General features: G+C 48.4%; 1 protein-coding gene across 3 annotated transcripts in view; it reads left to right on the top strand.

Moving 5' to 3' along the window:
* The window catches only part of ACAP2 (ArfGAP with coiled-coil, ankyrin repeat and PH domains 2), a 252506-nt gene that overhangs the window by 147062 nt on the left and 79742 nt on the right, over nt 1-25702 (top strand). For all 3 annotated transcript variants that reach the window (XM_063916435.1, XM_063916433.1, XM_063916434.1), the window contains exon 7: nt 13431-13475. In XM_063916435.1, coding sequence (XP_063772505.1) covers nt 13431-13475 — 45 coding nt within the window. The remainder of the gene's footprint in view (nt 1-13430; nt 13476-25702) is intronic.

The following is a 25702-nucleotide window of genomic DNA, read 5'->3' as shown; positions in this document are numbered from 1 at the left end:
ACAATATTTTACTGTCGTTAGAACAAATAAAGGATGCATTTCTTTATATGCGTGATGCACAGAGGGATATCTGCACACTGGCATCACGGGTAAGTGCTATGTCCATTTCGGCCAGAAGAGCTTTATGGACGCGACAGTGGACAGGCGATGCGGATTCAAAACGGCATATGGAAGTTTTGCCGTATAAAGGGGAGGAGTTATTTGGAGTCGGTCTATCAGATTTGGTGGCCACGGCTACAGCCGGGAAATCCACCTTTCTACCTCAAGTCACTCCCCAACAGAAAAAGGCACCGACTTTTCAACCGCAGCCCTTTCGTTCCTTTAAAAATAAGAGAGCAAAGGGCTATTCATATCTGCCACGAGGCAGAGGTCGAGGGAAGAGACAGCAACACGCAGCTCCTTCCCAGGAACAGAAGCCCTCCCCGGCTTCTACAAAAGCCTCAGCATGACGCTGGGGCTTCTCAAGCGGACTCGGGGACGGTGGGCGGTCGTCTCAAAAATTACAGCGCGCAGTGGGCTCACTCGCAGGTAGATCCCTGGATCCTGCAGATAATATCTCAAGGGTACAGGTTGGAATTAGAGACAGATCCACCTCGCCGTTTCCTGAAGTCTGCTTTACCAACGTCCCCCTCCGAAAGGGAGACGGTTTTGGAAGCCATTCACAAGCTGTATTCTCAGCAGGTGATAGTCAAGGTACCTCTTCTACAACAAGGGAAGGGGTATTATTCCACTCTTTTTGTGGTACCGAAGCCGGATGGCTCGGTAAGGCCTATTCTAAATCTGAAGTCCTTGAACCTGTACATAAAGAAGTTCAAGTTCAAGATGGAGTCACTCAGAGCAGTGATAGCGAACCTGGAAGAGGGGGACTTTATGGTATCCTTGGACATCAAGGATGCGTATCTCCACGTTCCAATTTACCCCTCACACCAGGGGTACCTCAGGTTCGTTGTACAAAACTGTCACTATCAGTTTCAGACGCTGCCGTTCGGATTGTCCACGGCACCTCGGATCTTTACAAAGGTAATGGCCGAGATGATGATTCTTCTTCGAAGAAAAGGCATATTAATTATCCCATACTTGGACGATCTCCTAATAAGGGCGAGGTCCAGAGAACAGCTAGAGATGGGATTAGCACTGTCTCAAGAAGTGCTAAAACAGCACGGGTGGATTCTGAATATTCCAAAATCCCAGTTAATGCCGACAACTCGTCTGCTGTTCCTAGGGATGATTCTGGACACGGTTCAGAAAAAGGTTTTTCTCCCGGAGGAAAAAGCCAAGGAGTTATCCGACCTTGTCAGGAACCTCCTAAAACCAGGAAAGGTGTCTGTACATCAATGCACAAGAGTCCTGGGAAAAATGGTGGCTTCTTACGAAGCAATTCCATTCGGCAGATTCCACGCAAGAATTTTCCAAAGGGATCTGTTGGACAAATGGTCAGGGTCGCATCTTCAGATGCACCTACGGATAACCCTGTCTCCAAGGACAAGGGTGTCTCTTCTGTGGTGGTTGCAGAGTCCTCATCTATTGGAGGGCCGCAGATTCGGCATACAGGATTGGATCCTGGTGACCACGGACGCCAGCCTGAGAGGCTGGGGAGCAGTCACACAAGGAAGAAACTTCCAGGGAGTATGGACGAGCCTGGAAACGTCTCTTCACATAAACATTCTGGAACTAAGAGCAATATACAATGCTCTAAGCCAGGCAGAACCTCTGCTTCAGGGAAAACCGGTGTTGATCCAGTCGGACAACATCACGGCAGTCGCCCATGTGAACAGACTGGGCGGCACAAGAAGCAGGAGTGCAATGGCAGAAGCTGCAAGGATTCTTCGCTGGGCAGAGAATCATGTGATAGCACTGTCAGCAGTGTTCATCCCGGGAGTGGACAACTGGGAAGCAGACTTCCTCAGCAGACACGATCTTCACCCGGGAGAGTGGGGACTTCATCCAGAAGTCTTCCACATGCTGGTAACCCGTTGGGAAAGACCAATGGTGGACATGATGGCGTCTCGCCTCAACAAAAAACTGGACAGGTATTGCGCCAGGTCAAGAGATCCGCAGGCAATAGCTGTGGACGCGCTGGTAACGCCTTGGGTGTACCAGTCGGTGTATGTGTTTCCTCCTCTGCCTCTCATACCAAAAGTATTGAGAATTATACGGCAAAGAGGCGTAAGAACGATACTAGTGGTTCCGGATTGGCCAAGAAGGACTTGGTACCCGGAACTTCAAGAGATGATCACGGAAGATCCGTGGCCTCTACCTCTAAGGAGGGACTTGCTTCAGCAGGGTCCCTGTCTGTTTCAAGACTTACCGCGGCTGCGTTTGACGGCATGGCGGTTGAACGCCGGATCCTAAAGGAAAAAGGCATGCCGGAAGAAGTCATTCCTACTTTGATTAAAGCAAGGAAGGAAGTAACCGTGCAACATTATCACCGAATTTGGCGAAAATATGTTGCGTGGTGCGAAGATCGGAGTGCTCCGACGGAGGAATTTCAACTGGGTCGATTCCTACATTTCCTGCAATCAGGATTGTCTATGGGTCTCAAATTGGGATCTATTAAGGTTCAAATTTCGGCCCTGTCGATTTTCTTTCAAAAAGAATTGGCTTCAGTCCCTGAAGTCCAGACCTTTGTTAAGGGAGTGCTGCATATACAGCCTCCTGTGGTGCCTCCAGTGGCACCGTGGGATCTCAATGTGGTTTTGGACTTTCTAAAATCTCATTGGTTTGAACCACTAAATAAGGTGGATTTGAAATATCTCACTTGGAAAGTGACCATGCTTCTAGCCCTGGCTTCTGCCAGGAGAGTATCAGAATTGGCAGCTTTGTCTTACAAAAGCCCATATCTGATTTTCCATTCGGACAGGGCAGAACTGCGGACTCGTCCGCATTTTCTCCCTAAGGTGGTGTCAGCATTTCATCTGAACCAGCCTATTGTAGTGCCTGCGGCTACAAGTGACTTGGAGGACTCCAAGTTACTGGACGTTGTCAGAGCATTAAAAATATATATTGCAAGGACAGCTGGAGTCAGAAAATCTGACTCGTTGTTTATATTGTATGCACCCAACAAGATGGGTGCTCCTGCGTCTAAGCAGACGATTGCTCGTTGGATCTGTAGCACAATCCAACTTGCACATTCTGTGGCAGGCCTGCCACAGCCTAAATCTGTAAAGGCCCACTCCACAAGGAAGGTGGGCTCATCTTGGGCGGCTGCCCGAGGGGTCTCGGCATTACAACTTTGCCGAGCAGCTACGTGGTCAGGGGAGAACACGTTTGTAAAATTTTACAAATTTGATACTCTGGCTAAGGAGGACCTGGAGTTCTCTCATTCGGTGCTGCAGAGTCATCCGCACTCTCCCGCCCGTTTGGGAGCTTTGGTATAATCCCCATGGTCCTTTCAGGAACCCCAGCATCCACTAGGACGATAGAGAAAATAAGATTTTACTTACCGATAAATCTATTTCTCGGAGTCCGTAGTGGATGCTGGGCGCCCATCCCAAGTGCGGATTATCTGCATAAATTGTACATAGTTATTGTTAACTAATTCGGGTTATTGTTGAAGGAAGCCATCTTTCAGAGGCTCCGCTGTTATCATACTGTTAACTGGGTTTAGATCACAGGTTGTACGGTGTGATTGGTGTGGCTGGTATGAGTCTTACCCGGGATTCAAAATCCTCCCTTATTGTGTACGCTCGTCCGGGCACAGTACCTAACTGGAGTCTGGAGGAGGGTCATAGGGGGAGGAGCCAGTGCACACCACCTGATCTGAAAAAGCTTTACTTTTTGTGCCCTGTCTCCTGCGGAGCCGCTATTCCCCATGGTCCTTTCAGGAACCCCAGCATCCACTACGGACTCCGAGAAATAGATTTATCGGTAAGTAAAATCTTATTTATATATATATATATATATATATATATATATATATAAATGAATGACGCAGCCACTACGTGTAACAACGGAGACACCAGGATGCTATCACAGAAAATTTCTATGACTTTCCCCCCCCCCCCCCCCCGATAAATCTCTTTACTAAATGTGAGTATCTGTATATCTATCTATATATAATATTATAAAGAGATCCCAAGGATTGGCACGGAGTACCACAAATGCAGCAGTGCCCAGGTTCTTTCCCACGTGGTGCACATGGACATATCTAGTGAAATCGGGCAGCACTCTCAGGACTTTATATCAGTGACAGCAGTCAGGAGACTGAGACATTTTAGTGATTTAACGTTTCAGTTATATAAATATAAAACCACTTGCCTAATATTGTGTAAGTCAACCTCGTGCCACCGAAACAGCACTGATCATCGAGCCCTGGACTCCACAAGTCCTCTTAAGGTATCTTGTGGTATCTGGTGCCAACACATTAGCATCAGATCCCGTAAGTCCTGTAAGTTGCGAGGTGGGGCCTCCATGGCTCAGACTTGTTTCTCCAGCACATCTCACAGGTGCTTGATCGGATTAAGATCTGTAGAATCTAGAGGCCAAGTCGACACTTTGAACTCTGTCATGTTCCTCAAACCATTCCTGAACAATATTTGCAGTGTGGCAGGGCGCATTACCCTGCTGGAAGAGGCCGCTGCTGTAAGTGAATATGACTGCTATGAAGGTGTGTACTTGGCCTGCAACAATATTTAGGTGGTATGTGTCACAGTAATATCCACACAAATGCCAGTACCCAAGGTTTTCCATGAAGAACATTGCCCAGAGCATCACGCTGCCTCAGTTGGCTCGCCTTCTTCCTATAGTGTATCCCAGGTACATGCATCCCAGGCACATGCACCTAGCCGATTCATCAGATCAGGCCACCTTCATCCATTGCTCTATGGTCCAGTTCTGATTCTTGTGTACCCACTGCAGGCACTTTCGGCAGCAGACAGGGGGTCAACATGGGCACCCTGACCAATCTGCGTCTTTGCAGCTCCATATGCAGCTGGCTTGCTGCTCTGTTTTGTTCCTACGGGTTGGGCCTAACTATGGGCCTAATTCAGGGTTGATCACAAAAGCAAAATCTTTCTCTAATGGGCAAAACCATGTGCACTGCAGGGGGCACAGATATAACATGTGCAGTTAGATTTGGATGGAGTGTGCTCAGACAGAAATTTTAAATTGCAGTGTAAAAATAAAGCAGCCAGTATTTACCCTGCACAGAAACAAAATAACCCACCCAAATCTAACACTCTCTGCACGTTATATTTGTCCCATCTGCAGTGCACCCATCCAGCTGGACAAAACCATATTGGGAATTGTTCTATACAGTACTTACCTCATGGATGTCTTTTGATACTAACCCATGAAGAAGTCCTCAGGACGAAACGCACAGGATTAAAAGTTCACTGTCCAATTAAGTGAGTATCCTTCCCTAAGCTCACACCTGAATAAGGTGGAGGAAGGTAATTGTAACAACTCTCCTGCATTGGTCGCGATTCATTGTATTAATTTATGTATGTAAAAATTACTTTTCTAAAAGTTACTAAATTATTTGAAAACTTAGAATAAACACTTGGTATCTTTTACTGATTGCCCATTTGGCTCTCTTTTTTGGGTAATCTTTTTGGTGAGAGGGTATCTGTTACAGGATTTCCTTCCAGACTATTACTGGATTAATGATGGAATAAAAAGAACTGTACATATAAGAGGTTTACCCAGCAGAAAACGTGTGTGTATATATACATGCATACATATATATATATATATATATATATATATATATTTATTACACTGCTCAAAAAAATAAAGGGAACACTAAAATAACACATCCTAGATCCGAATGAATGAAATTCTTATTAAATACTTTGTTCTTTACATAGTTGAATGTGCTGACAACAAAATCACACAAAAATTATCAATGAAAATCAAATGTATTAACCCATGGAGGTCTGGATTTGGAGTCGCACTCAAAATTAAAGTGGTAAAACACACTACATGCTGATCCAACTTTGATGTAATGTCAAAATGAGGCTCAGTAGTGTGTGTGGCCTCCACGTGCCTGTATGACCTCCCTACAACGCCTGGGCATGCTCCTGATGAGGTGGCGGATGGTCTCCTGAGGGATCTCCTCCCAGACCTGGACTAAAGCATCCGCCAACTCCTGGACAGTTTGTGGTGCAACGTGGCGTTGGTGGATGGAGCGAGACATGATGTCCCAGATGTGCTCAATTGGATTCAGGTCTGGGGAACGGGCGGGCCAGTCCATAGCATCAATGCCTTCGTCTTGCAGGAACTGCTGACACACTCCAGCCACATGAGGTCTAGCATTGTCTTGCATTAGTAGGAACCCAGGGCCCACCGTACCAGCATATGGTCTCACAAGGGGTCTGAGGATCTCATCTCGGTACCTAATGGCAGTCAGGCTACCTCTGGCGAGCACATGGAGGGCTGTGCGGACCCCCAAAGAAGTGCCACCCCACACCATTACTGACCCACTGCCAAACCGGTCATGCTGGAGGATGTTGCAGCAGAATGTTCTCCTTGGCGTCTCCAGACTCTGTCACGTCTGTCACATGTGCTCAGTGAGAATCTGCTTTCATCTGTGAAGAGCACAGGGCGCCAGTGGCGAATTTGCCAATCTTGGTGTTCTCTGGCAAATGCCAAACGTCCTGCACGGTGTTGGGCTGTAAGCACAACCCCCACCTGTGGACGTCGGGCCCTCATACCACCCTCATGGAGTCTGTTTCTGATCGTTTGAGTAGACACATGCACATTTGTGGCTTGCTGGAGGTCATTTTGCAGGGCTCTGGCAGTGCTCCTCCTGTTCCTCCTTGCACAAAGGCGGAGGTAGCGGTCCTGCTGCTGTGTTTTTGCCCTCCTACGGCCTCCTCCACGTCTCCTGATGTACTGGCCTGTCTCCTGGTAGCGCCTCCATGCTCTGGACACTACGCTGACAGACACAGCAAACCTTCTTCCCACAGCTCGCATTGATGTGCCATCCTGGATGAGCTGCACTACCTGAGCCACTTGTGTGGGTTGTAGACTCCTTCTCATGCTACCACTAAAGTGAAAGCACCGCCAGCTTTCAAAAGTGGCCAAAACATCAGCCTGAAAGCATAGTAGCTGAGAAGTGGTCTGTGGTCACCAGCTGCAGAACAACAACTTTATTGGGGGTGTCTTGCTAATTGCCTATAATTTCTCTAACGTCCTAGTGGATGCTGGGGACTCCGTAAGGACCATGGGGAATAGACGGGCTCCGCAGGAGACAGGGCACTCTAAGAAAGAATTAGGACTACTGGTGTGCACTGGCTCCTCCCTCTATGTCCCTCCTCCAGACCTCAGTTAGAATCTGTGCCCGGACAGAGCTGGGTGCACTTTAGTGAGCTCTCCTGAGCTTGCTAATAAGAAAGTATTTTATTAGGATTTTTTTATTTTCGGGGAGATCTGCTGGCAACAGACTCTCTGCTATGTGGGACTGAGGGGAGAGAAGCAAACCTACTAACTGTGGATAGGTCGTGCTTCTTAGGCTACTGGACACCATTAGCTCCAGAGGGATCGAACACAGGAACTCACCCTTGGTCGTCCGATCCCGGAGCCGCGCCGCCGTCCCCCTCGCAGAGCCAGAAGACAGAAGCCGGCGAGAGAAGCAAGAAGTCTTCAAAATCGGCGGCAGAAGACTCCTGTCTTCATATGAGGTAGCGCACAGCACTGCAGCTGTGCGCCATTGCTCCCACATTAAACCCGCACACTCCGGTCACTGTAGGGCGCAGGGGGGGGCGCCCTGGGCAGAAATTGAGTACCTCCTGGCATAATAGAGCATATATACAGCTGGGCACTGTATATATGCATGAGCCCCCGCCATTATTTTACACAAAATCGCGGGACAGAAGCCCGCCGCTGAGGGGGCGGGGCTTCTTCCTCAGCACTCACCAGCGCCATTTTCTCTTCACAGCTCCGCTGAGAGGAAGCTCCCCAGGCTCTCCCCTGCAGAATCACGGTAGAAAGAGGGTAAAAAGAGAGGGGGGGCACATAAATTTAGCGCAAAATCACTAATACAGCAGCTACTGGGTAAACACTAAGTTACTGTGTAATTCCTGGGTTATATAGCGCTGGGGTGTGTGCTGGCATACTCTCTCTCTGTCTCTCCAAAAGGCCTTGTGGGGGTTCTGTCCTCAAATAGAGCATCCCCTGTGTGTGTGGTGTGTCGGTACGATTGTGTCGACATGTTTGACGAGGAAGGCTATGTGGAAGCAGAGCAGGTGCAGATGAATGTGGGGTCGCCGCCTACGGCGCCGACACCTGATTGGATGGATATGTGGAAGGTGTTAAATGATAATGTAAACTCCTTGGATAAAAGGTTGGATAAAGCTGAAGCCTTGGGACAGTCAGGGTCTCAACCCATGCCTGATCCTACAGAGGCCGTCAGTTTCTCAGAAGCGCCCACTATCCCAGATTGTTGACACAGATATCGACACGGATTCTGACTCCAGTGTCGATGGCGATGATGCAAAGTTGCAGCCTAAAATGGCTAAAGCCATCCGCTACATGATTATAGCAATGAAGGATGTATCGCACATTTCAGAGGTAAACCCGGTCCCTGACAAGAGGGTTTATATGTTTGGGGAAAAAAGGCAAGAAGTGACTCTTCCCCCTTCACATGAGTTAAATGAGTTATGTGAAAAAGCTTGGGATTCTCCTGATAGGAAAGTGCAGATTTCCAAACGGTTACTTATGGCGTATCCTTTCCCGCCAACGGACAGGTTACGCTGGGAATCCTCCCCTAGGGTAGACAAAGCTTTGACACGCTTATCTAAGAAGGTGGCCCTGCCGTCACAGGATACGGCCTCCCTAAAAGATCCTGCGGATAGGAAGCAGGAGGGTATCCTGAAGTCCGTTTATACACATTCAGGTACCCTACTGAGGCCGGCAATTGCGTCGGCCTGGATGTGTAGTGCTGTAGCAGCATGGACAGATACTCTGTCTGAGGAACTTGATACCTTGGACAAGGATACTATATTACTGACCCTGGGGCATATAAAAGATGCTGTCCTATATATGAGGGATTTGCCTACTGGGCTCTAGAATAAATGCAATGTCAATTTCTGCCAGAAGGGTCCTGTGGACTCGGCAGTGGACAGGTGATGCCGACTCAAAAAAGCACATGGAGGTTTTACCTTATAAGGGTGAGGAATTGTTTGGGGACGGTCTCTCGGACCTAGTTTCCACAGCTACGGCTAGGAAGTCAAATTTTTCACTCACAACCTAAGAAAGCACCGTATTACCAAATGCAGTCCTTTCGATCGCACAGAGGCAAGAAAGTCCGAGGTGCGTCTTTTCTTGCCAGAGGCAGGGGTAGAGGAAAGAAGCTGCACAATACAGCTAGTTCCCAGGAACAGAAGTCCTCCCCGGCTTCCACAAAATCCACCGCATGACGCTGGGGTTCCACAGGTGGAGCCAGGAGTGGTGGGGGCGCGTCTCCGAAATTTCAGCCACCAGTGGGTTCGCTCACAGGTGGATCCCTGGGCTATACAGATTGTGTCTCAGGGATACAAGCTGGAATTCGAAGTGATGCCCCCTCACCGTTACCTCAAATCGGCCCTGCCAGCTTCCCCCATAGAAAGGGAAGTAGTGTTAGCGGCAATTCACAAATTATATCTCCAGCAGGTGGTGGTGCAGGTTCCCCTCCCTCAACAGGGAAGGGGTTACTATTCCACAATGTTTGTGGTTCCGAAACCGGACGGTTCGGTCAGACCCATATTGATTTTAAAATCCCTGAACATTTACCTGAAAAAGTTCAAGTTCAAGATGGAATCGCTGAGAGCGGTCATCGCAAGCCTGGAAGAGGGGGATTTTATGGTGTCTCTGGACATAAAGGATGCTTACCTGCATGTCCCCATTTATCCACCTCATCAGGAGTACCTCAGATTTGTGGTACAGGACTGTCATTACCAATTCCAGACATTGCCGTTTGGTCTGTCCACGGCACCGAGAATATTTACCAAGGTAATGGCGGAAATGATGGTGCTCCTGCGAAAGCAAGGAGTCACAATTATCCCATACTTGGACGATCTCCTCATAAAGGCGAAGTCCAGAGAGCAGTTGCTGATCAGCGTAGCACACTCTCGGGAGGTGTTGCAACAGCACGGCTGGATTCTGAATATTCCAAAGTCGCAGCTGATTCCTACGACGAGACTGCCCTTCCTGGGCATTATTCTGGACACAGACCAGAAGAAGGTGTTTCTCCCGGAGGAGAAGGCCCAGGAGCTCGTGTCTCTGGTCAGAGACCTCTTAAAACCAAAACAGGTGTCGGTGCATCAATGCACGCGAGTCCTGGGAAAGATGGTGGCGTCATACGATCCATTCCCTTCGGCAGGCTCCATGCGAGGAACTTTCAGTGGGATCTGTTGGACAAGTGGTCCGGATCGCATCTTCAGATGCATCGGCGGATCACCCTATCCCCCAGGGCCAGGGTGTCTCTTCTGTGGTGGCTGCAGAGTGCTCACCTTCTCGAGGGCCGCAGGTTCGGCATACAGGACTGGGTCCTGGTGACCACGGATGCAAGCCCCCGAGGGTGGGGGGCAGTCACTCAGGGAAGAAACTTCCAAGGGCTGTGGTCAAGTCAGGAGGCTTGTCTGCACATCAATATCCTGGAACTAAGGGCCATATACAACGCCCCGAGTCAAGCGGAGCCTCTGCTTCGCAACCAACCGGTGCTGATTCAATAAGACAACATCACCGCAGTGGCTCATGTAAACCGCCAGGGTGGCACAAGAAGCAGGGTGGCGATGGCAGAAGCCACCAGGATTCTTCGTTGGGCGGAGAATCACGTGCAAACACTGTCAGCAGTGTTCATTCCGGGAGTGGACAACTGGGAAGCAGACTTCCTCAGCAGGCACGACCTCCACCCGGGAGAGTGGGGAGTTCATCAAGAAGTCTTCACACAGATTACAAATCAATGGGAACTGCCACAGGTGAACATGATGGCATCCCGCCTCTACAAAAAGCTACAAAAGTATTGCGCCAGGTCAAGAGACCCTCAGGCGATAGCTGTGGACGCACTAGTAACACCGTGGGTGTTCCAGTCGGTCTATGTGTTTCCTCCTCTTCCTCTCATACCCAAGGTGCTGAGAATCGTAAGAAAAAGAGGAGTGAGAACAATACTCATTGTTCCGGATTGGCCAAGAAGGACTTGGTACCCGGAACTGCAAGAAATGCTCACAGAGGACCCATGGCCTCTGCCTCTCAGACAGGATCTGTTGCAACAGGGGCCCTGTCTGTTTCAAGACTTACCGCGGCTGCGTTTGACGGCATGGCGGTTGAACGCCGGATCCTAGCGGAAAAAGGCATTCTGGATTAAGTTATTCCTATGCTGATAAAGGCTAGGAAGGACGTGACAGCAAAACATTATCACCGTATATGGCGAAAATATTTTGCTTGGTGTGAGGCCAGGAAGGCCCCTACAGAGGAATTCTAGCTGGGCCGGTTCCTTCACTTCCTACAGTCGGGAGTGACTATGGGCTTAAAATTAGGGTCCATAAAGGTCCAGATTTCGGCCCTATCCATTTTCTTTCAAAAGGAACTGGCTTCTCTTCCTGAGGTTCAGACGTTTGTAAAGGGAGTGCTGCATATTCAGCCCCCTTTTGTGCCACCAGTGGCACCTTGGGATCTTAACGTGGTGTTGGATTTCCTGAAATCTCACTGGTTTGAGCCACTTAAGACCGTGGAGTTAAAGTATCTCACGTGGAAAGTGGTCATGCTATTGGCCTTAGCTTCGGCTAGGCGTGTGTCAGAATTGGCGGCTTTGTCATGTAAAAGCCCCCATCTGGTTTTCCATATGGACAGGGCAGAATTACGGACTCGTCCGCAATTTCTGCCGAAGGTGGTGTCATCTTTTCATTTGAACCAACCTATTGTGATGCCTGCGGCTACTCGTGACTTGGAGGATTCCAAGTTACTAGATGTAGTCAGGGCTTTGAAGATTTATGTAGCCAGAACGGCTGGAGTCAGGAAATCTGACTCGCTGTTTATCCTGTATGCATCCAACAAGCTGGGTGCTCCTGCTTCAAAGCAAACTATTGCTCGCTGGATCTGTAACACGATTCAGCAGGCTCATTCTGCGGCTGGATTGCCGCATCCAAAATCTGTAAAAGCCCAAAATCTGTAATAGCCCATTCCAAGGAAGGTGGGCTCTTCTTGGGCGGCTGCCCGAGGGGTCTCGGCATTACAGCTTTGCCGAGCAGCTACTTGGTCGGGTTCAAACACGTTTGCAAAATTCTACAAGTTTGATACCCTGGCTGAGGAGGACCTTGTGTTTGCTCAGTCGGTGCTGCAGAGTCATCCGCACTCTCACGCCCGTTTGGGAGCTTTGGTATAATCCCCATGGTCCTTACGGAGTCCCCAGCATCCACTAGGACGTTAGAGAAAATAAGATTTTACTTACCGGTAAATCTATTTCTCGTAGTCCGTAGTGGATCCTGGGCGCCCGTCCCAAGTGCGGACTTCTTCTGCAATACTTGTATATAGTTATTGCTTACCTAAGGGTTATGTTATGTTTGCGTCAGGTTGTCTGATGCTCTGTTGTTGTTCATACTGTTAACTGGCTAAGTTATCACAAGTTATACGGTTGGATTGGTGTGGCTGGTCTTACCCTGGATTCCAAAATCCTTTCCTTGTACGGTCAGCTCTTCCGGGCACAGTTTCCTTAACTGAGGTCTGGAGGAGGGACATAGAGGGAGGAGCCAGTGCACACCAGTAGTCCTAATTCTTTCTTAGAGTGCCCTGTCTCCTGCAGAGCCCGTCTATTCCCCATGGTCCTTACGGAGTCCCCAGAATCCACTACGGACTACGAGAAATAGATTTACCGGTAAGTAAAATCTTATTTTCCACCTGTTGTCTATTCCATTTGCACAACAGCATGTGAAATTGATTGTCAATCAGTGTTGCTTCCTAAGTGGACAGTTTGATTTCACAGAAGTGTGATTGACTTGGAGTTACATTGTGTTGTTTAAGTGTTCCCTTTATTTTTTTGAGCAGTGTGTATGTATATATATATATATATATATGTGTGTGTGTATGTATGTGTATATATATATATATATATAATGTAGATATATATTTAGTTAGATATACATATATATTAAGACTACTAGTATGTATGTATGTATGTATGTATGTATGTATGTTGGAATTGAGCAACGGAATAATAGATGGAGGGACGGTGTGATGCAAAAGGCCTGAGTCAAACTTTATAGCACAAGAGTGGAATGGTGAAACAACGTTTCACTTTCACCATTTAATGATTGGAGCTGTAGTTTGTACTACATTGCTATTGGTGTGACTTACCATCAACTTGTCTTGTATAAGGTAATTATAAATTATCTTTTTACTGGCGATTGTAGGTTTGTGTCTCATGTATTATACCTGTCCAGCCTTGGTATGCATGCTATAAATAGTCCTACATTGGTTGCGTTAATGGCTTATGAAGTTGCCTTTTTTGTTTGTAGATCAATGTACTGCAGTCGAAAAGGAGGTCGGAAATTTTAAAATCTGTAAGTATTAAAGGAAATTTGACAGCTGAGTGTTGGGATTCCTAATTTGAATGCTTTGCCTGATTGTTTATTAATGATAAAAACAGCTAAATGGTGTTTTTTTCTTTTTAAAGTAATTGGCCATGTAACTGAAGCACATACTTTTTATTGAAATCTATTCAGACTAATATTTTCCCTTTAGTCATTCATAAGTTTGTAAGGGTTTTAAATACTATATAAAATGTATTTTTGACTTTTTCTAGTGGCTAGTCTAGAAGTTCTCTATGTATACATGTAACTTGACTATGGGGGTAATTCAGAGTTAATCGCAGCAGCAAATTTGTTAGCAGTTGGGCAAAACCATGTGCACTGCAGGGGGGCAGATATAACATTTGCAGAGAGAGTTAGATTTTGGTTGGTTAATTTGTTTCTGTGCAGGGTAAATACTGGCTGATTAATTTCTATACAGCAATTTAGATTTTAGTTTGAACACACCCCACCCAAATCTAACTCTCTCTGCACATGTTATATCTGCCCCCCTGCAGTGCACATGGTTTTGCCCAACTACTAACAAATTTGCTGCTGCGATCAACTCTGAATTAGGCCCTATGAGCATTGTATACGATGCAGTGGTGCTTGCCCTAGCATCTAGCTGCAATTTCAAATAATCTAGACTTTGGGTCGTAATATCTGAAGGGGCTGGATGTCAGACACAAGTTGTATCTCAGCTATGACAGCCTTACATGTTTTCCAGCAGCAACAAAAGATCCAGGCTAAAGGAAAATACTTACCACACAGCTACTCTGAGATAACAGAAAAACACAAAGTGCCCGTGCAGTGCCAAAGCAAAAACCTTTGCCATAATCAGAACTGGAAGGTTCAGTGAAAATATATGGTGAAGGACATATACAGTTACAAGTAGTTGTCTGTAGATTTCTGCAGTGGCGGAACTAGCGAGCGGTGGGCCCAGGTGCGACAAAATGCTTTGGGCCCCCCATCCCATCCAAGTCCACCCCCTCACCCCTGAAGAGGATCTGGTGAGGGGGACCTGCTCAGGGCCAGAGAAATGAATACCTAGCAACAGTGCCATAACTAGACATTTTGGCACTGTGTGCAAGAAACGGCATCGGAGCCCCACCCCTGCATGCAAAACAGGGGCAGGGGTGGGGCGCAAAAATACATAGTGGCGTGGCTTCGTGGGGAAGGGGTGTGGCCACAAAGTAATACCAATTCATAAAACGGTGCACAGTAGTCTCCATTATTCAAATTACGCCGCACAGTAGCACCACTACACCAGGTAAAGACCCTTTTGCACCTTACGGCGGACAGATTCCTCTTTTTACACATTACAGCAGACAGCGTCCCCTTTTTACACATTACGGCAGACAGCGTCCCCCTTTTTACACATAACGGCAGACAGCATGCACTTTTAAAAAACACATTACGGCAGACAGAGTGCCCTTTTTACACATAGCGGCAGACAGCATGAACTTTTTACACATAACGGCAGACAGCGTCCTTTTTTACACATAACGGCAGACAGCGTGGCCTTGTTACACATAGCGGCAGACAGCGTACACTTTTTACAAATAACGGCAGACAGCGTGCCCTTGTTAAAGAATAGCGGCAGACAGCATACCCTTTCTCTGACGTCCTAGTGGATGCTGGGAACTCCGTAAGGACCATGGGGAATAGCGGCTCCGCAGGAGACTGGGCACAACTAAAGAAAGCTTTAGGACTACCTGGTGTGCACTGGCTCCTCCCTCTATGACCCTCCTCCAGACCTCAGTTAGAATCTTGTGCCTGGCTGAGCTGGATGCGCACTAGGGGCTCTCCTGAGCTCCTAGAAAAGAAAGTATATTTTAGGTTTTTTATTTTCAGTGAGATCTGCTGGCAACAGACTCACTGCTACGAGGGACTAAGGGGAGAAGAAGCGAACCTACCTGCTTGCAGCTAGTTTGGGCTTCTTAGGCTACTGCACACCATTAGCTCCAGAGGGACCGAACACAGGACCCGACCTCGATCGTCCGGTCCCGGAGCCGCGCCGCCGTCCCCCTTACAGAGCCAGAAGCATGAAGATGGTCCTGAAAATTGGCGGCAGAAGACTTCGGTCTGTGCGCCATTGCTCCTCATGCACACCTCACACTCCGGTCACTGATGGGTGCAGGGCGCTGGGGGGGGGGCGCCCTGAGCAGCAATATTAACACCTTGGCTGGCAAAATAATCACAATATATAGTCCCAGAGGCTATATATGTGAAAAATACCCCTGCCATAATCCATAAAAAAGCGGGAGAAAGTCCGCCGAAAAAGGGGCGGGGTTATCTTCCTCAGCACACTGGCGCCATTTTCTCTTCACAGTGCAGCTGGAAGACAGCTCCCCAGGCTCTCCCCTGTAGTTTTCAAGCTCAAAGGGTTAAAAAGAGAGGGGGGGCACTAAATTTAGGCGCAAATCTGTGTATTATAGCAGCTATAAGGGAAAAATCACTGTGGGTAGTGTGAATCCCTGCATTATATAGCGCTCTGGTGTGTGCTGGCATACTCTCTCTCTGTCTCCCCAAAGGACTTTGTGGGGTCCTGTCCTCAGTCAGAGCATTCCCTGTGTGTGTGCGGTGTGTCGGTACGGCTGTGTCGACATGGTTGATGAGAGGGCTTATGTGGAGGCGGAGCAGATGCCGATAAATGTGATGTCGCCCCCTGTGGGGCCGACACCAGAGTGGATGGATAGGTGGAAGGTATTAACCGACAGTGTCAACTCCTTACATAAAAGGCTGGATGACGTAACAGCTGTGGGACAGCCGGCTTCTCAGCCCGCGCCTGCCCAGGCGTCTCAAAGGCCATCAGGGGCTTAAAAACGCCCGCTACCTCAGATGGCAGACACAGATGTCGACACGGAGTCTGACTCCAGTGTCGACGAGGTTGAGACATATACAAAATACACTAAGAACATCCGTTGCATGATCTCGGCAATGAAAAATGTGTTACACATTTCTGACATTAACCCAGGTACCACAAAAAAGGGGTTTTATGTTTGGGGAGAAAAAGCAGACAGTGTTTTGTTCCCCCATCAGATGAGTGAATGAAGTGTGTGAAGAAGCGTGGGTTCCCCCGATAACAAACTGGTAATTTCTAAAAAGTTACTGATGGCGTACCCTTTCCCGCCAGAGGATAGGTCACGTTGGGAGATATCCCCTAGGGTGGATAAGGCGCTCACACTTTTGTCAAAAAAGGTGGCACTGCCGTCTTAGAATACGGCCACTTTGAAGGAGCCTGCTGATAAAAAGCAGGAGGCTATCCTGAAGTCTGTATATACACACTCAGGTACTATACTGAGACCTGCAATTGCCTCAGCATGGATAGTGCTGCTGCAGCGTGGTCTATTACCCTGTCAGGACAGGGATACTATTTGCTAACCATAGAGCATATTAAAGATGTCGTCTTATATATGAGGGATGCACAGAGGGATATTTGCCGGCTGGCATCCAGAATTAATGCAATGTCCATTCTGCCAGGAGGGTATTAGGGACCCAGCAGTGGACAGGCGATGCTGACTTTAGAAGGCACATGAAGATTCTGCCTTATAAGGGTGAGGTATTGTTTGGGGATGGTCTCTGGGACCTCGTATCCACAGCAACAGCTGGGAAGGAAAAAATTTACCTCAAGTTTCCTCACAGCCTAAGAAAGCACCGTATTATAAGGTACAGTCCTTTCGGCTTCAGAAAAGCAAGCGGGTTAAAGGCGCTTCCTTTCTGCACAGAGACAAGGGAAGAGGGAAAAAGCTGCACCAGACAGCCAGTTCCCAGGATCAAAAATCTTCCCCCGCTTCCTCTGAGTCCACCGCATGACGCTTGGGCTCCACAGGTGGAGCCAGGTGCGGTGGGGGTGCGTCTCGGGAACTTCAGCGACCAGTGGGCTTGCTCACAGGTGGATCCCTGGGTTCTGCAAGTAGTATCACAGGGATACAAGCTGGAGTTTCGGGGCGACTCCCCCTCGCCGTTACCTCAAATCAGCTTTGCCTGCTGCCCTCGAGGAGAGGTAGTACTGGCGGCAATTCACAAGCTGTACTTCCAGCAGGTGATAATCACGGTACCCCTCCTTCAACAAGGCCGGGGTTACTATTCCACAATGTTTGTGGTACCGAAACCAGACGGTTCGGTGAGACCCATTCTAAAATTGAAATCCTTGAACACTTATATACGAAGGTTCAAGTTCAAAATGGAATCGATCAGGGCGGTTATTGCAAGCCTGGACGAAGGGGATTACATGGTATCACTGGACATCAAGGATGCTTACCTGCATGTCCCCATTTACCCTCCTCACCAGGAGTACCTCAAAATTGTGGTACAGGACTGTCATTACCAATTCCAGACGTTGCCGTTGGTCTGTCCCCGGCACCGAGGGTATTTACCAAGGTAATGGCCGAAATGATGTTACTCCTTCGAAAAAAGGGAGTTATAATTATCCCGTACTTGGACGATCTCCTTATAAAGGCGAGGTCCAGGGAGCAGTTGTTCATCGGAGTAGCACTATCTCGGGAAGTGCTACAACAGCACGGCTGGATTCTGAATAGTCCAAAGTCGCAGCTGGTTCCTACGACGCGTCTACTGTTCCTGGGTATGGTTCTGGACACAGAACAGGAAAAAGGGTTTCTCCCGGAGGAGAAGGCCAAGGAGTTGTCATCTCTACTCAGAGACCTCCTAATACAAATACAGGTGTCGGTGCATCAATGCACGCGAGTCCTGGGAAAGATGGTAACTTCTTACGAAGAAATTCCATTCGGTAGGTTCCATGCAAGGATCTTCCAGTGGGATCTGTTGGACAAGTGGTCCGGGTCGCATCTTCAGATGCATCGGCTGATAACCCTGTCTCCAAGGGCCAGGGTGTCGCTGTTGTGGTGGCTGCAGAGTGCTCATCTTCTAGAGGGCCGCAGATTCGGCATACAGGACTGGGTCCTGGGGACCACAGATGCCAGCCTTCGAGGCTGGGGGGGCAGTCACACAGGGAAGAAACTTCCAAGGACTATGGTCAAGTCAGGAGACTTCCCTACACATAAATATTCTGGGACTAAGGGCCATTCACAATGCCCTAAGTCAGGCTAGACCCCTGCTTCAACACCAGCCGGTGCTGGTCCAGTCAGACAACATCACGGCGGTCGCCCATGTAAACCAGCAGGGCGGCACAAGAAGCAGGATGGTGATGGCAGAAGCCACAAGGATTTTCCGATGGGCGGAAAATCATGTATTAGCACTGTCAGCAGTGTTCATTCCCGGAGTGGACAACTGGGAAGCAGACTTTCTCAGCAGGCACGACCTCCACCCGGGAGAGTGGGGACTTCATCCAGAAGTCTTCAAAATGATTGTACACCATTGGGAAAGGCCACAGGTGGACATGATGGCGTCCCGCCTCAACAAAAAGCTAAAAAGATATTGCGCCAGGTCAAGGGACCCTCAGGCGATAGCTGTAGACGCTCTGGTAACACCGTGGGTGTACCAGTCGGTGTATGTGTTCCTTCCTTTGCCTCTCATACCCAAGGTATTGAGAATACTAAGAAGGAGAGGAGTAAGAACTATACTCGTGGTTCCGGATTGGCCAAGAAGAGCTTGGTACCCGGAACTTCAAGAAATGATCTCAGAGGACCCATGGCCTCTGCCGCACAGACAGGACCTGCTGCAGCAGGGGCCCTACCTGTTCCAAGACTTACCACGGCTGTGTTGGACGGCATGGCGGTTGAACACCGGATCCTAAAGGAAAAAGGCATTCCGGAGGAAGTCATTCCTATGCTGATTAAGGCTAGGAAAGATGTGATCGCGAAATATTATCACTGTATATGGCAATAATATGTTGCTTGGTGTGAGGCCAGGAAGGCCCCAACGGAGGAATTTCAACTGGGTCGATTTCTGCACTACCTACAGTCAGGAGTGACTATGGGCCTAAAATTGGGTTACGTTAAGGTCCAGATTTCGGCTCTGTACATTTTCTTCCAAAAAGAACTGGCTTCACTGCCTGAAGTTCAGACTTTTGTTAAGGGAGTGCTGCATATTCAGACCCGTTTGTGCCTCTAGTGGCACCGTGGGATTTCAACGTGGTGTTGGATTTCCTGAAGTCGCATTGGGTTGAGCCACTTAAATCCGTAGAGCTAAAATACCTCACGTGGAAAGTGGTCATGCTGTTTGCCTTGGCGTCGGCCAGGCGTGTATCAGAATTGGCGGTTTTGTCATGCAAAAGCCCTTATCTGATTTTCATATGGATAGGGCGGAATTAAGGACTCGTTCCCAATTCCTTCCTAAGGTGGTATCAGCTTTTCATGTGAACCAACCTATTGTGGTGCCTGCGGCTACGTGGGACTTGGAGGACTCCAAGTTACTGGACGTAGTCAGGGCCCGGAAAATATATGTTTCCAGGACGGCTGGAGTCAGGAAAACTGACTCGCTATTTATCCGGTATGCACCCAACAAGCTGGGTGGTCCTGCTTCTAAGCAGACTATTGCTCGCTGGATCTGTAGCACGATTCAACTTGCACATTCTGCGGCTGGACTGACGCACCCTAAATCTGTGAAAGCCCATTCCATGAGGAAAGTGGGCTCTTCTTGGGCGGCTGCCCGAGGGGTCTCGGCTTTACAACTTTGCCGAGCTGTTACTTGGTCGGGTTCAAACATTTTTACAAAAGTATACAAGTTTGATACCCTGGCTGAGGAGGACCTTGAGTTTGCTCATTCGGTGCTGCAGAGTCATCCGCACTCTCCCGCCTGTTTGGGAGCTTTGGTATAATCCCCATGGTCCTTACGGAGTTCCCAGCATCCACTAGGACGTCAGAGAAAATAAGATTTTACTCACCGGTAAATCTATTTCTCGTAGTCCGTAGTGGATGCTGGGCGCCCGTCCCAAGTGCGGATTGTCTGCAATACTTGTATATAGTTATTGCCTAACTAAAGGGTTATTGTTATGAGCCATCTGTTAGTGAGGCTCAGATATATTTCATACTGTTAACTGGGTATAATATCACGAGTTATACGGTGTGATTGGTGTGGTTGGTATGAGTCTTACCCGGGATTCCAAATCCTTTCCTTATTGTGTCAGCTCTTCCGGGCACAGTATCCTAACTGAGGTCTGGAGGAGGGTCATAGAGGGAGGAGCCAGTGCACACCAGGTAGTCCTAAAGCTTTCTTTAGTTGTGCCCAGTCTCCTGCGGAGCCGCTATTCCCCATGGTCCTTACGGTGTTCCCAGCATCCACTACGGACTACGAGAAATAGATTTACCGGTGAGTAAAATCTTATTTTTTACACATAACGGCAGACAGCGTGCCCTTGTTACACATTACGGCAGACAGCATCCCCCTTTTTACACATTGCGGCTGGCAGATTCCCCCTTTTTACACATTACGTCAGGCAGATTCCCCCTTTTTACACATTGCGTCAGGCAGATTCCCCCTTTTTACACATTGCAGCAGGCAGATTCCCCCTTTTTACACATTACGTCAGGCAGATTTCCCCTTTTTACACATTGTGTCAGGCAGATTTCCCCTTTTTACACATTGTGTCAGGCAGATTCCCCCTTTTTACACATTGCGGCAGGCAGATTCCCCGTTTTTACACATTACGGCAAGCAGATAACCCCTTTTTACACATTGCGGCAGGCAGATTACCCCTTTTTACACATTGCGGCAGGCAGATTCCCCCTGTTTACACATTGCGGCAGGCAGATTCCCCGTTTTTACACATTGCGGCAGACAGTCCCCCTTTTTGTAGATGGAAAGAAAGAAAGAAAGAATTATACTTAACCTCTCCGCTGGCTCAGGCTCCTCGGTGCAGCTTCTGGTCTTGATTCCCGATCAGGAGAGAAGGGGGAGGAGGGAGGTGGAGGAGGGAGCCACAGCAGCGCTGTATTATTGGTGGAGGCGCTGCTGCTGCTGCCCCTCTGCTTCACTATAGGCTGTTCCCGGAAGACAGCCTATAGTGAAGCAGAGGGACAGCAGCAGCAGCACCTCAACCAGTAACAAAGCGCTGCTGCGGCTCCCTCCTCCACCTCCCCCCTCCTCCTTCTCCCCCCGTGCCGCTGCGCTGTTCTTCTCTCCTGTCCGGGCGGCTGTGTGCTGCGGGCAGCGGTTGCCCGCAGCAAACAGCGGCATGTAATGAGTCAGTTTGACTCATTACATGCTTTGGGCCCCTGGACAGTGGCGGGCCCCAGTGCAACGCACTGGTTGCACTGGCGGTAGTTACGCCTCGGGATTTCTGCAATAATTTGTTCACACAGAAATTCCAGTCCCATGGCTGCTTTATTACTGGTGGCTGGTAATGCTTCTGCAGTTGCCACACACACTTGCCAAATGCATCATGAGAAGACATAAAGCATCTGCGAAGTATAGAAAAATGCTACAGTATAAATAGTGCATTTTCGATCACTTATGTCCTCCAGAACTGCAGGAGTCTCATGCTCCCTTGTTACTATAAAACCTGCAGTTTTAAATACATTATGAAAAAAAAATTAGCTTGATATTTTATATTTGTAAGCCTTATTACCGCACACTGCTTTTATATTTAAAAATCATATAGCACAAAAATATTTTTTCTCTTACGTCCTAGAGGATACTGGGGATCCATTTAGTACCATAGGGTATAGACAGGTCCACTAGGAGCCATGGGCACTTTAAGAATTTGATTGTGTGGGCTGGCTCTTCCCTCTATGCCCCGCCTACCAGACTCAGTTTAGAAAATGTGCCCGGAGGAGCCGGTCAAGCTTATGGAAGCTCCTGAAGAGTGTTCTGCATTTATTATTCTGTTCGTTATTTTCAGGCTGGACCGGTTGGCACTAGCCTGCCTGCTTCGTGGGACTTTGGGCCATTCCCACCCCCCCTAATCTCCCAAAGGATTAATGGTCCCGTTCCCCACTGGCAGGACACTAGCTTTTGAGGGAACTACTCGCAAGCCCCACCACGGCGAGCGTACATTCCCGCAGCACACCGCCACCCCTAACAGAGCCAGAAGAAAGAAGAGTGCTGAGTACTAAGCTGGCGTTCTGGCTAGCGGGTCGCCGGCCATTATGGCGTCACAAGGGTACGGAGACTTGCGGCTTCTAACCGGGGCGGATTGCGACTCCAGACACAGTACACAACTGCGTCTCAGTACACTGTACACAGTACCCAAACTGGCAAACACAGCCTTAAAACGGTTCTGCTCCATTTTAAGCACAAAAATTTCCTCAGCCAGTATAAAAAAGTGTGAAGACCGCCCACTATTGAAGGAGCGGGGCTTCACTATGAGAGGATCCAGCAGCTCACCAGCACCATTTTCCCTCTGCATCGGACACAGACGCTGACTGACAAGGACGCACAGCTACTCCACTGTGACTCCAGTTTACCTCAGCGGTACCAGGGGGTCATAGCAGGGGGGAGCGATATTAGTGTACTAAGTCCCCAATCTGGTACTTAGTCTGCAACCCGGCTAAGCTTGGCATTAGCGATAAGGGCGCTTTGGGCTGGCTCCAGAATACTCTGTGTTTCCCTGGAAGGGTTCTTTGTGTGTTAATTGTGCTTTTAACCTTTCCTGTATGCATGTGCTGTCACATTTACATTATGTCAGGCAGAGTGTGCTTCATGTACGGCGGAGTGTTCCTCTTCCCCAGGGAGCTCATTACTATGTACTCAGTGTAGTGCACCGTCTCAGGCTAGCGGAGCTGAACCAGTGTGGCTGGATTCCCTCAAGGGAATGATTTCAAATATCTCAAATAATTTGTCCCGCAGTGAGAAAGACGCAATAGTTAAGACAGTCTGTGGATGAGATTATGAACAAAGTCTCAGTCCCCAAACAAGCGTCTCAGTCCCTTGCCATTTGTCCACAAAAACAAACTCTAGCCCATATCCTGCAGTCTGACGCTGACGGGTCAGACATGGAGGAGGGGGAGGTGGATTCAGAAGGGGGGGACGCTGCTCTGTCACAGGGATGGTTACAGGTAATTTTACCTGTAACCATCCCTGAATCTATCTGGTAATAAAATTCAGAGAATTAGTCACAAATGTTTGCAAACACATGTTTAGCTGCTGGCCACTTCACGGCTTCTCTGATACAGCAGTCCTAACTACTTGATAGCAGTGCCCACATTGGGCCATGTAATTTGTCACAGTACGCCTCATAATAAAGGCCATTACTAAAACAGTTCCAGACTGAGAGCTAACTTACCAGGGAGCCACCCCCAGGATCTCCCATTGGCACTACAAGGAACAGCATGCCTTCCAAATGCTGCTCCCATTCAATGCCTCATGCACACAAGCAGACAAACAATTTGGAAGCTGCTCAATCATACCTGGAGATAATTATATATCAGGTGCTGGAAGGGGGAGGGGTCACAGACAAACAAACAAAGAGGAAGGGGGGTGCAAATCCCCACCCCCAAATTCCCTTCTGCACACTGAAAATTACCTGTAACCATCCCTGAATCTATCTGGTAATAAAATTCAGAGAATTCGTCACAAATGTTTGCAAACACATGTTTAGCTGCATACAGGCTCTTATAGATGCTATCAGAGATGTGCTACAAATTCCTGATAAGGTGATAGAGGAGTGTAAGGAATCTTATTTTAATGTAAAAGAGAAGTCCTCAGTCACTTTTCCTGTGTCAGAGGAATTGAATACCCTGTTTGAAGAACCGTTGGTAAATCCTGATAAGAAATTTCAAATCCCTAAAAGGTTACTATCATCTTTTCCTTTTCCTCCTGAGGAAAGGGAAAAATGGGCAAAGTCCACCGATAGTAGATGCATCTGTGTCCAGGTTGTCACTGAAGATTGTGTTACCTGTCCCTGGTGCAGCCTCCCTGAAGGACGCTGCTGATCATAAGATTGAGACTACACTCAAATATTTGTGCACAGCGGCTGGGGTGGCTCAGAGAACCACTATAGCATGTGCGTGGATTACTAAAGCTATTGCTAAATGGTCAAGTAATCTTATTGAAGGGTTGGATTCCTTATCTGGGGGGAGATTGTGTTACTTCTGCAACATATACAGGACTCTGCGATCTTTATGGTGGAAGCCATAAAAGAAGTAGGTTTGCTTAATGCACGCACCACTGCTATAGCAGTGTCAGCACGCAGGCGCTTGTGGGTACGCCAGTGGACTGCGGACGCGGACTCCAGGAAAGGCGTGGAAGGCCTACCCTTCCCAGGAGAGGCCTTATTTGGAGATAAACTGGACAAATGGATCTCCAAAGCTACTGCGGGTAAGTCCACATATCTTCCTTCTGCAGCTCCCCCAACCAGGAAGGCCTACTCAGGACCTACACTACAGTCTTTTTGGACTGCCAAGTTTAAGGGCAAAGTCAGAGGATTCTACCGCCACCAGAGGCGCTAGAGGTAAACCACGCAAAACAGCAGCTGTCGGTTCTCAGGAACGGAGCTCCAGTTCTGCTTCCTCAAAGCCTTCTGCATGACGGTGGACTGTGTGGCCTGGAAGACTGGCAGGTGGGAGCCGGACTAAACAATTTCAGTCACATCTGGACAACATCATGCCAGGATCCCTGGGTCAAAGATCTTATTTCCCAGGGATACAGACTGGAGTTTCAGGAGCTCCCACCTCACATATTCTTCAAATCAGGCTTACTAGCTTCACAAGAGGTAAGTATAACCTTACAGGATGCCATTCAAAAACTGGTACAGACTCGGGTCATTGTTCTAGTTCCACCTCATCTGCGCAACAAGGGGTACTATTCCAAGTTGTTTGTGGTACCAAAACCGGACGGTTCAGTGAGACCGATTTTGAATCTAAAATCGTTGAACCCGCACTTATGAGTGTTCAAATTCAAGATGGAGTCTCTGAGAGTGGTGATCTCCGGTCTGGAGGAGGGGGAATTCATAGTGTCTCTGGATATCAAGGATGCGTACCTTCACATTCCGATCTGGCTGCCTCACCAAGCTTATCTACGCTTTGCACTACAGGACTGTCACTACCAGTTCCAGTCCCTGCAATTTGGTCTCTCCACAGCACCGAGTGTGTTCACCAAGGTGATGGCAGAGATGTTTCTCCTTTGCAAGAGGGAGTGAACATAATTCCGTACCTGGACGATCTTCTGATAAAGGCATCGTCCAGGTAAAGGTTTTTGGACAGCATTGGTCTCACAGCCAGACTACTCCAGGATCACTGGTGGATTCTAAATCTTCCGAAATCTCATTTAGAGCCAACTCTGAGGCTCCCATTTCTGGGAATGATACTGGACACAGTAACAGAAAGTTTTTCTTCCGTTGGAAAAGGCATTGGTAATCCAGT

This window comes from Pseudophryne corroboree, chromosome 4, assembly GCF_028390025.1.
Source record: "Pseudophryne corroboree isolate aPseCor3 chromosome 4, aPseCor3.hap2, whole genome shotgun sequence".
Lineage (NCBI taxonomy): Eukaryota > Metazoa > Chordata > Amphibia > Anura > Myobatrachidae > Pseudophryne > Pseudophryne corroboree.
Note: the sequence above shows the minus strand (reverse complement) of the source record. Positions and strands in the feature narration are given on the sequence as shown.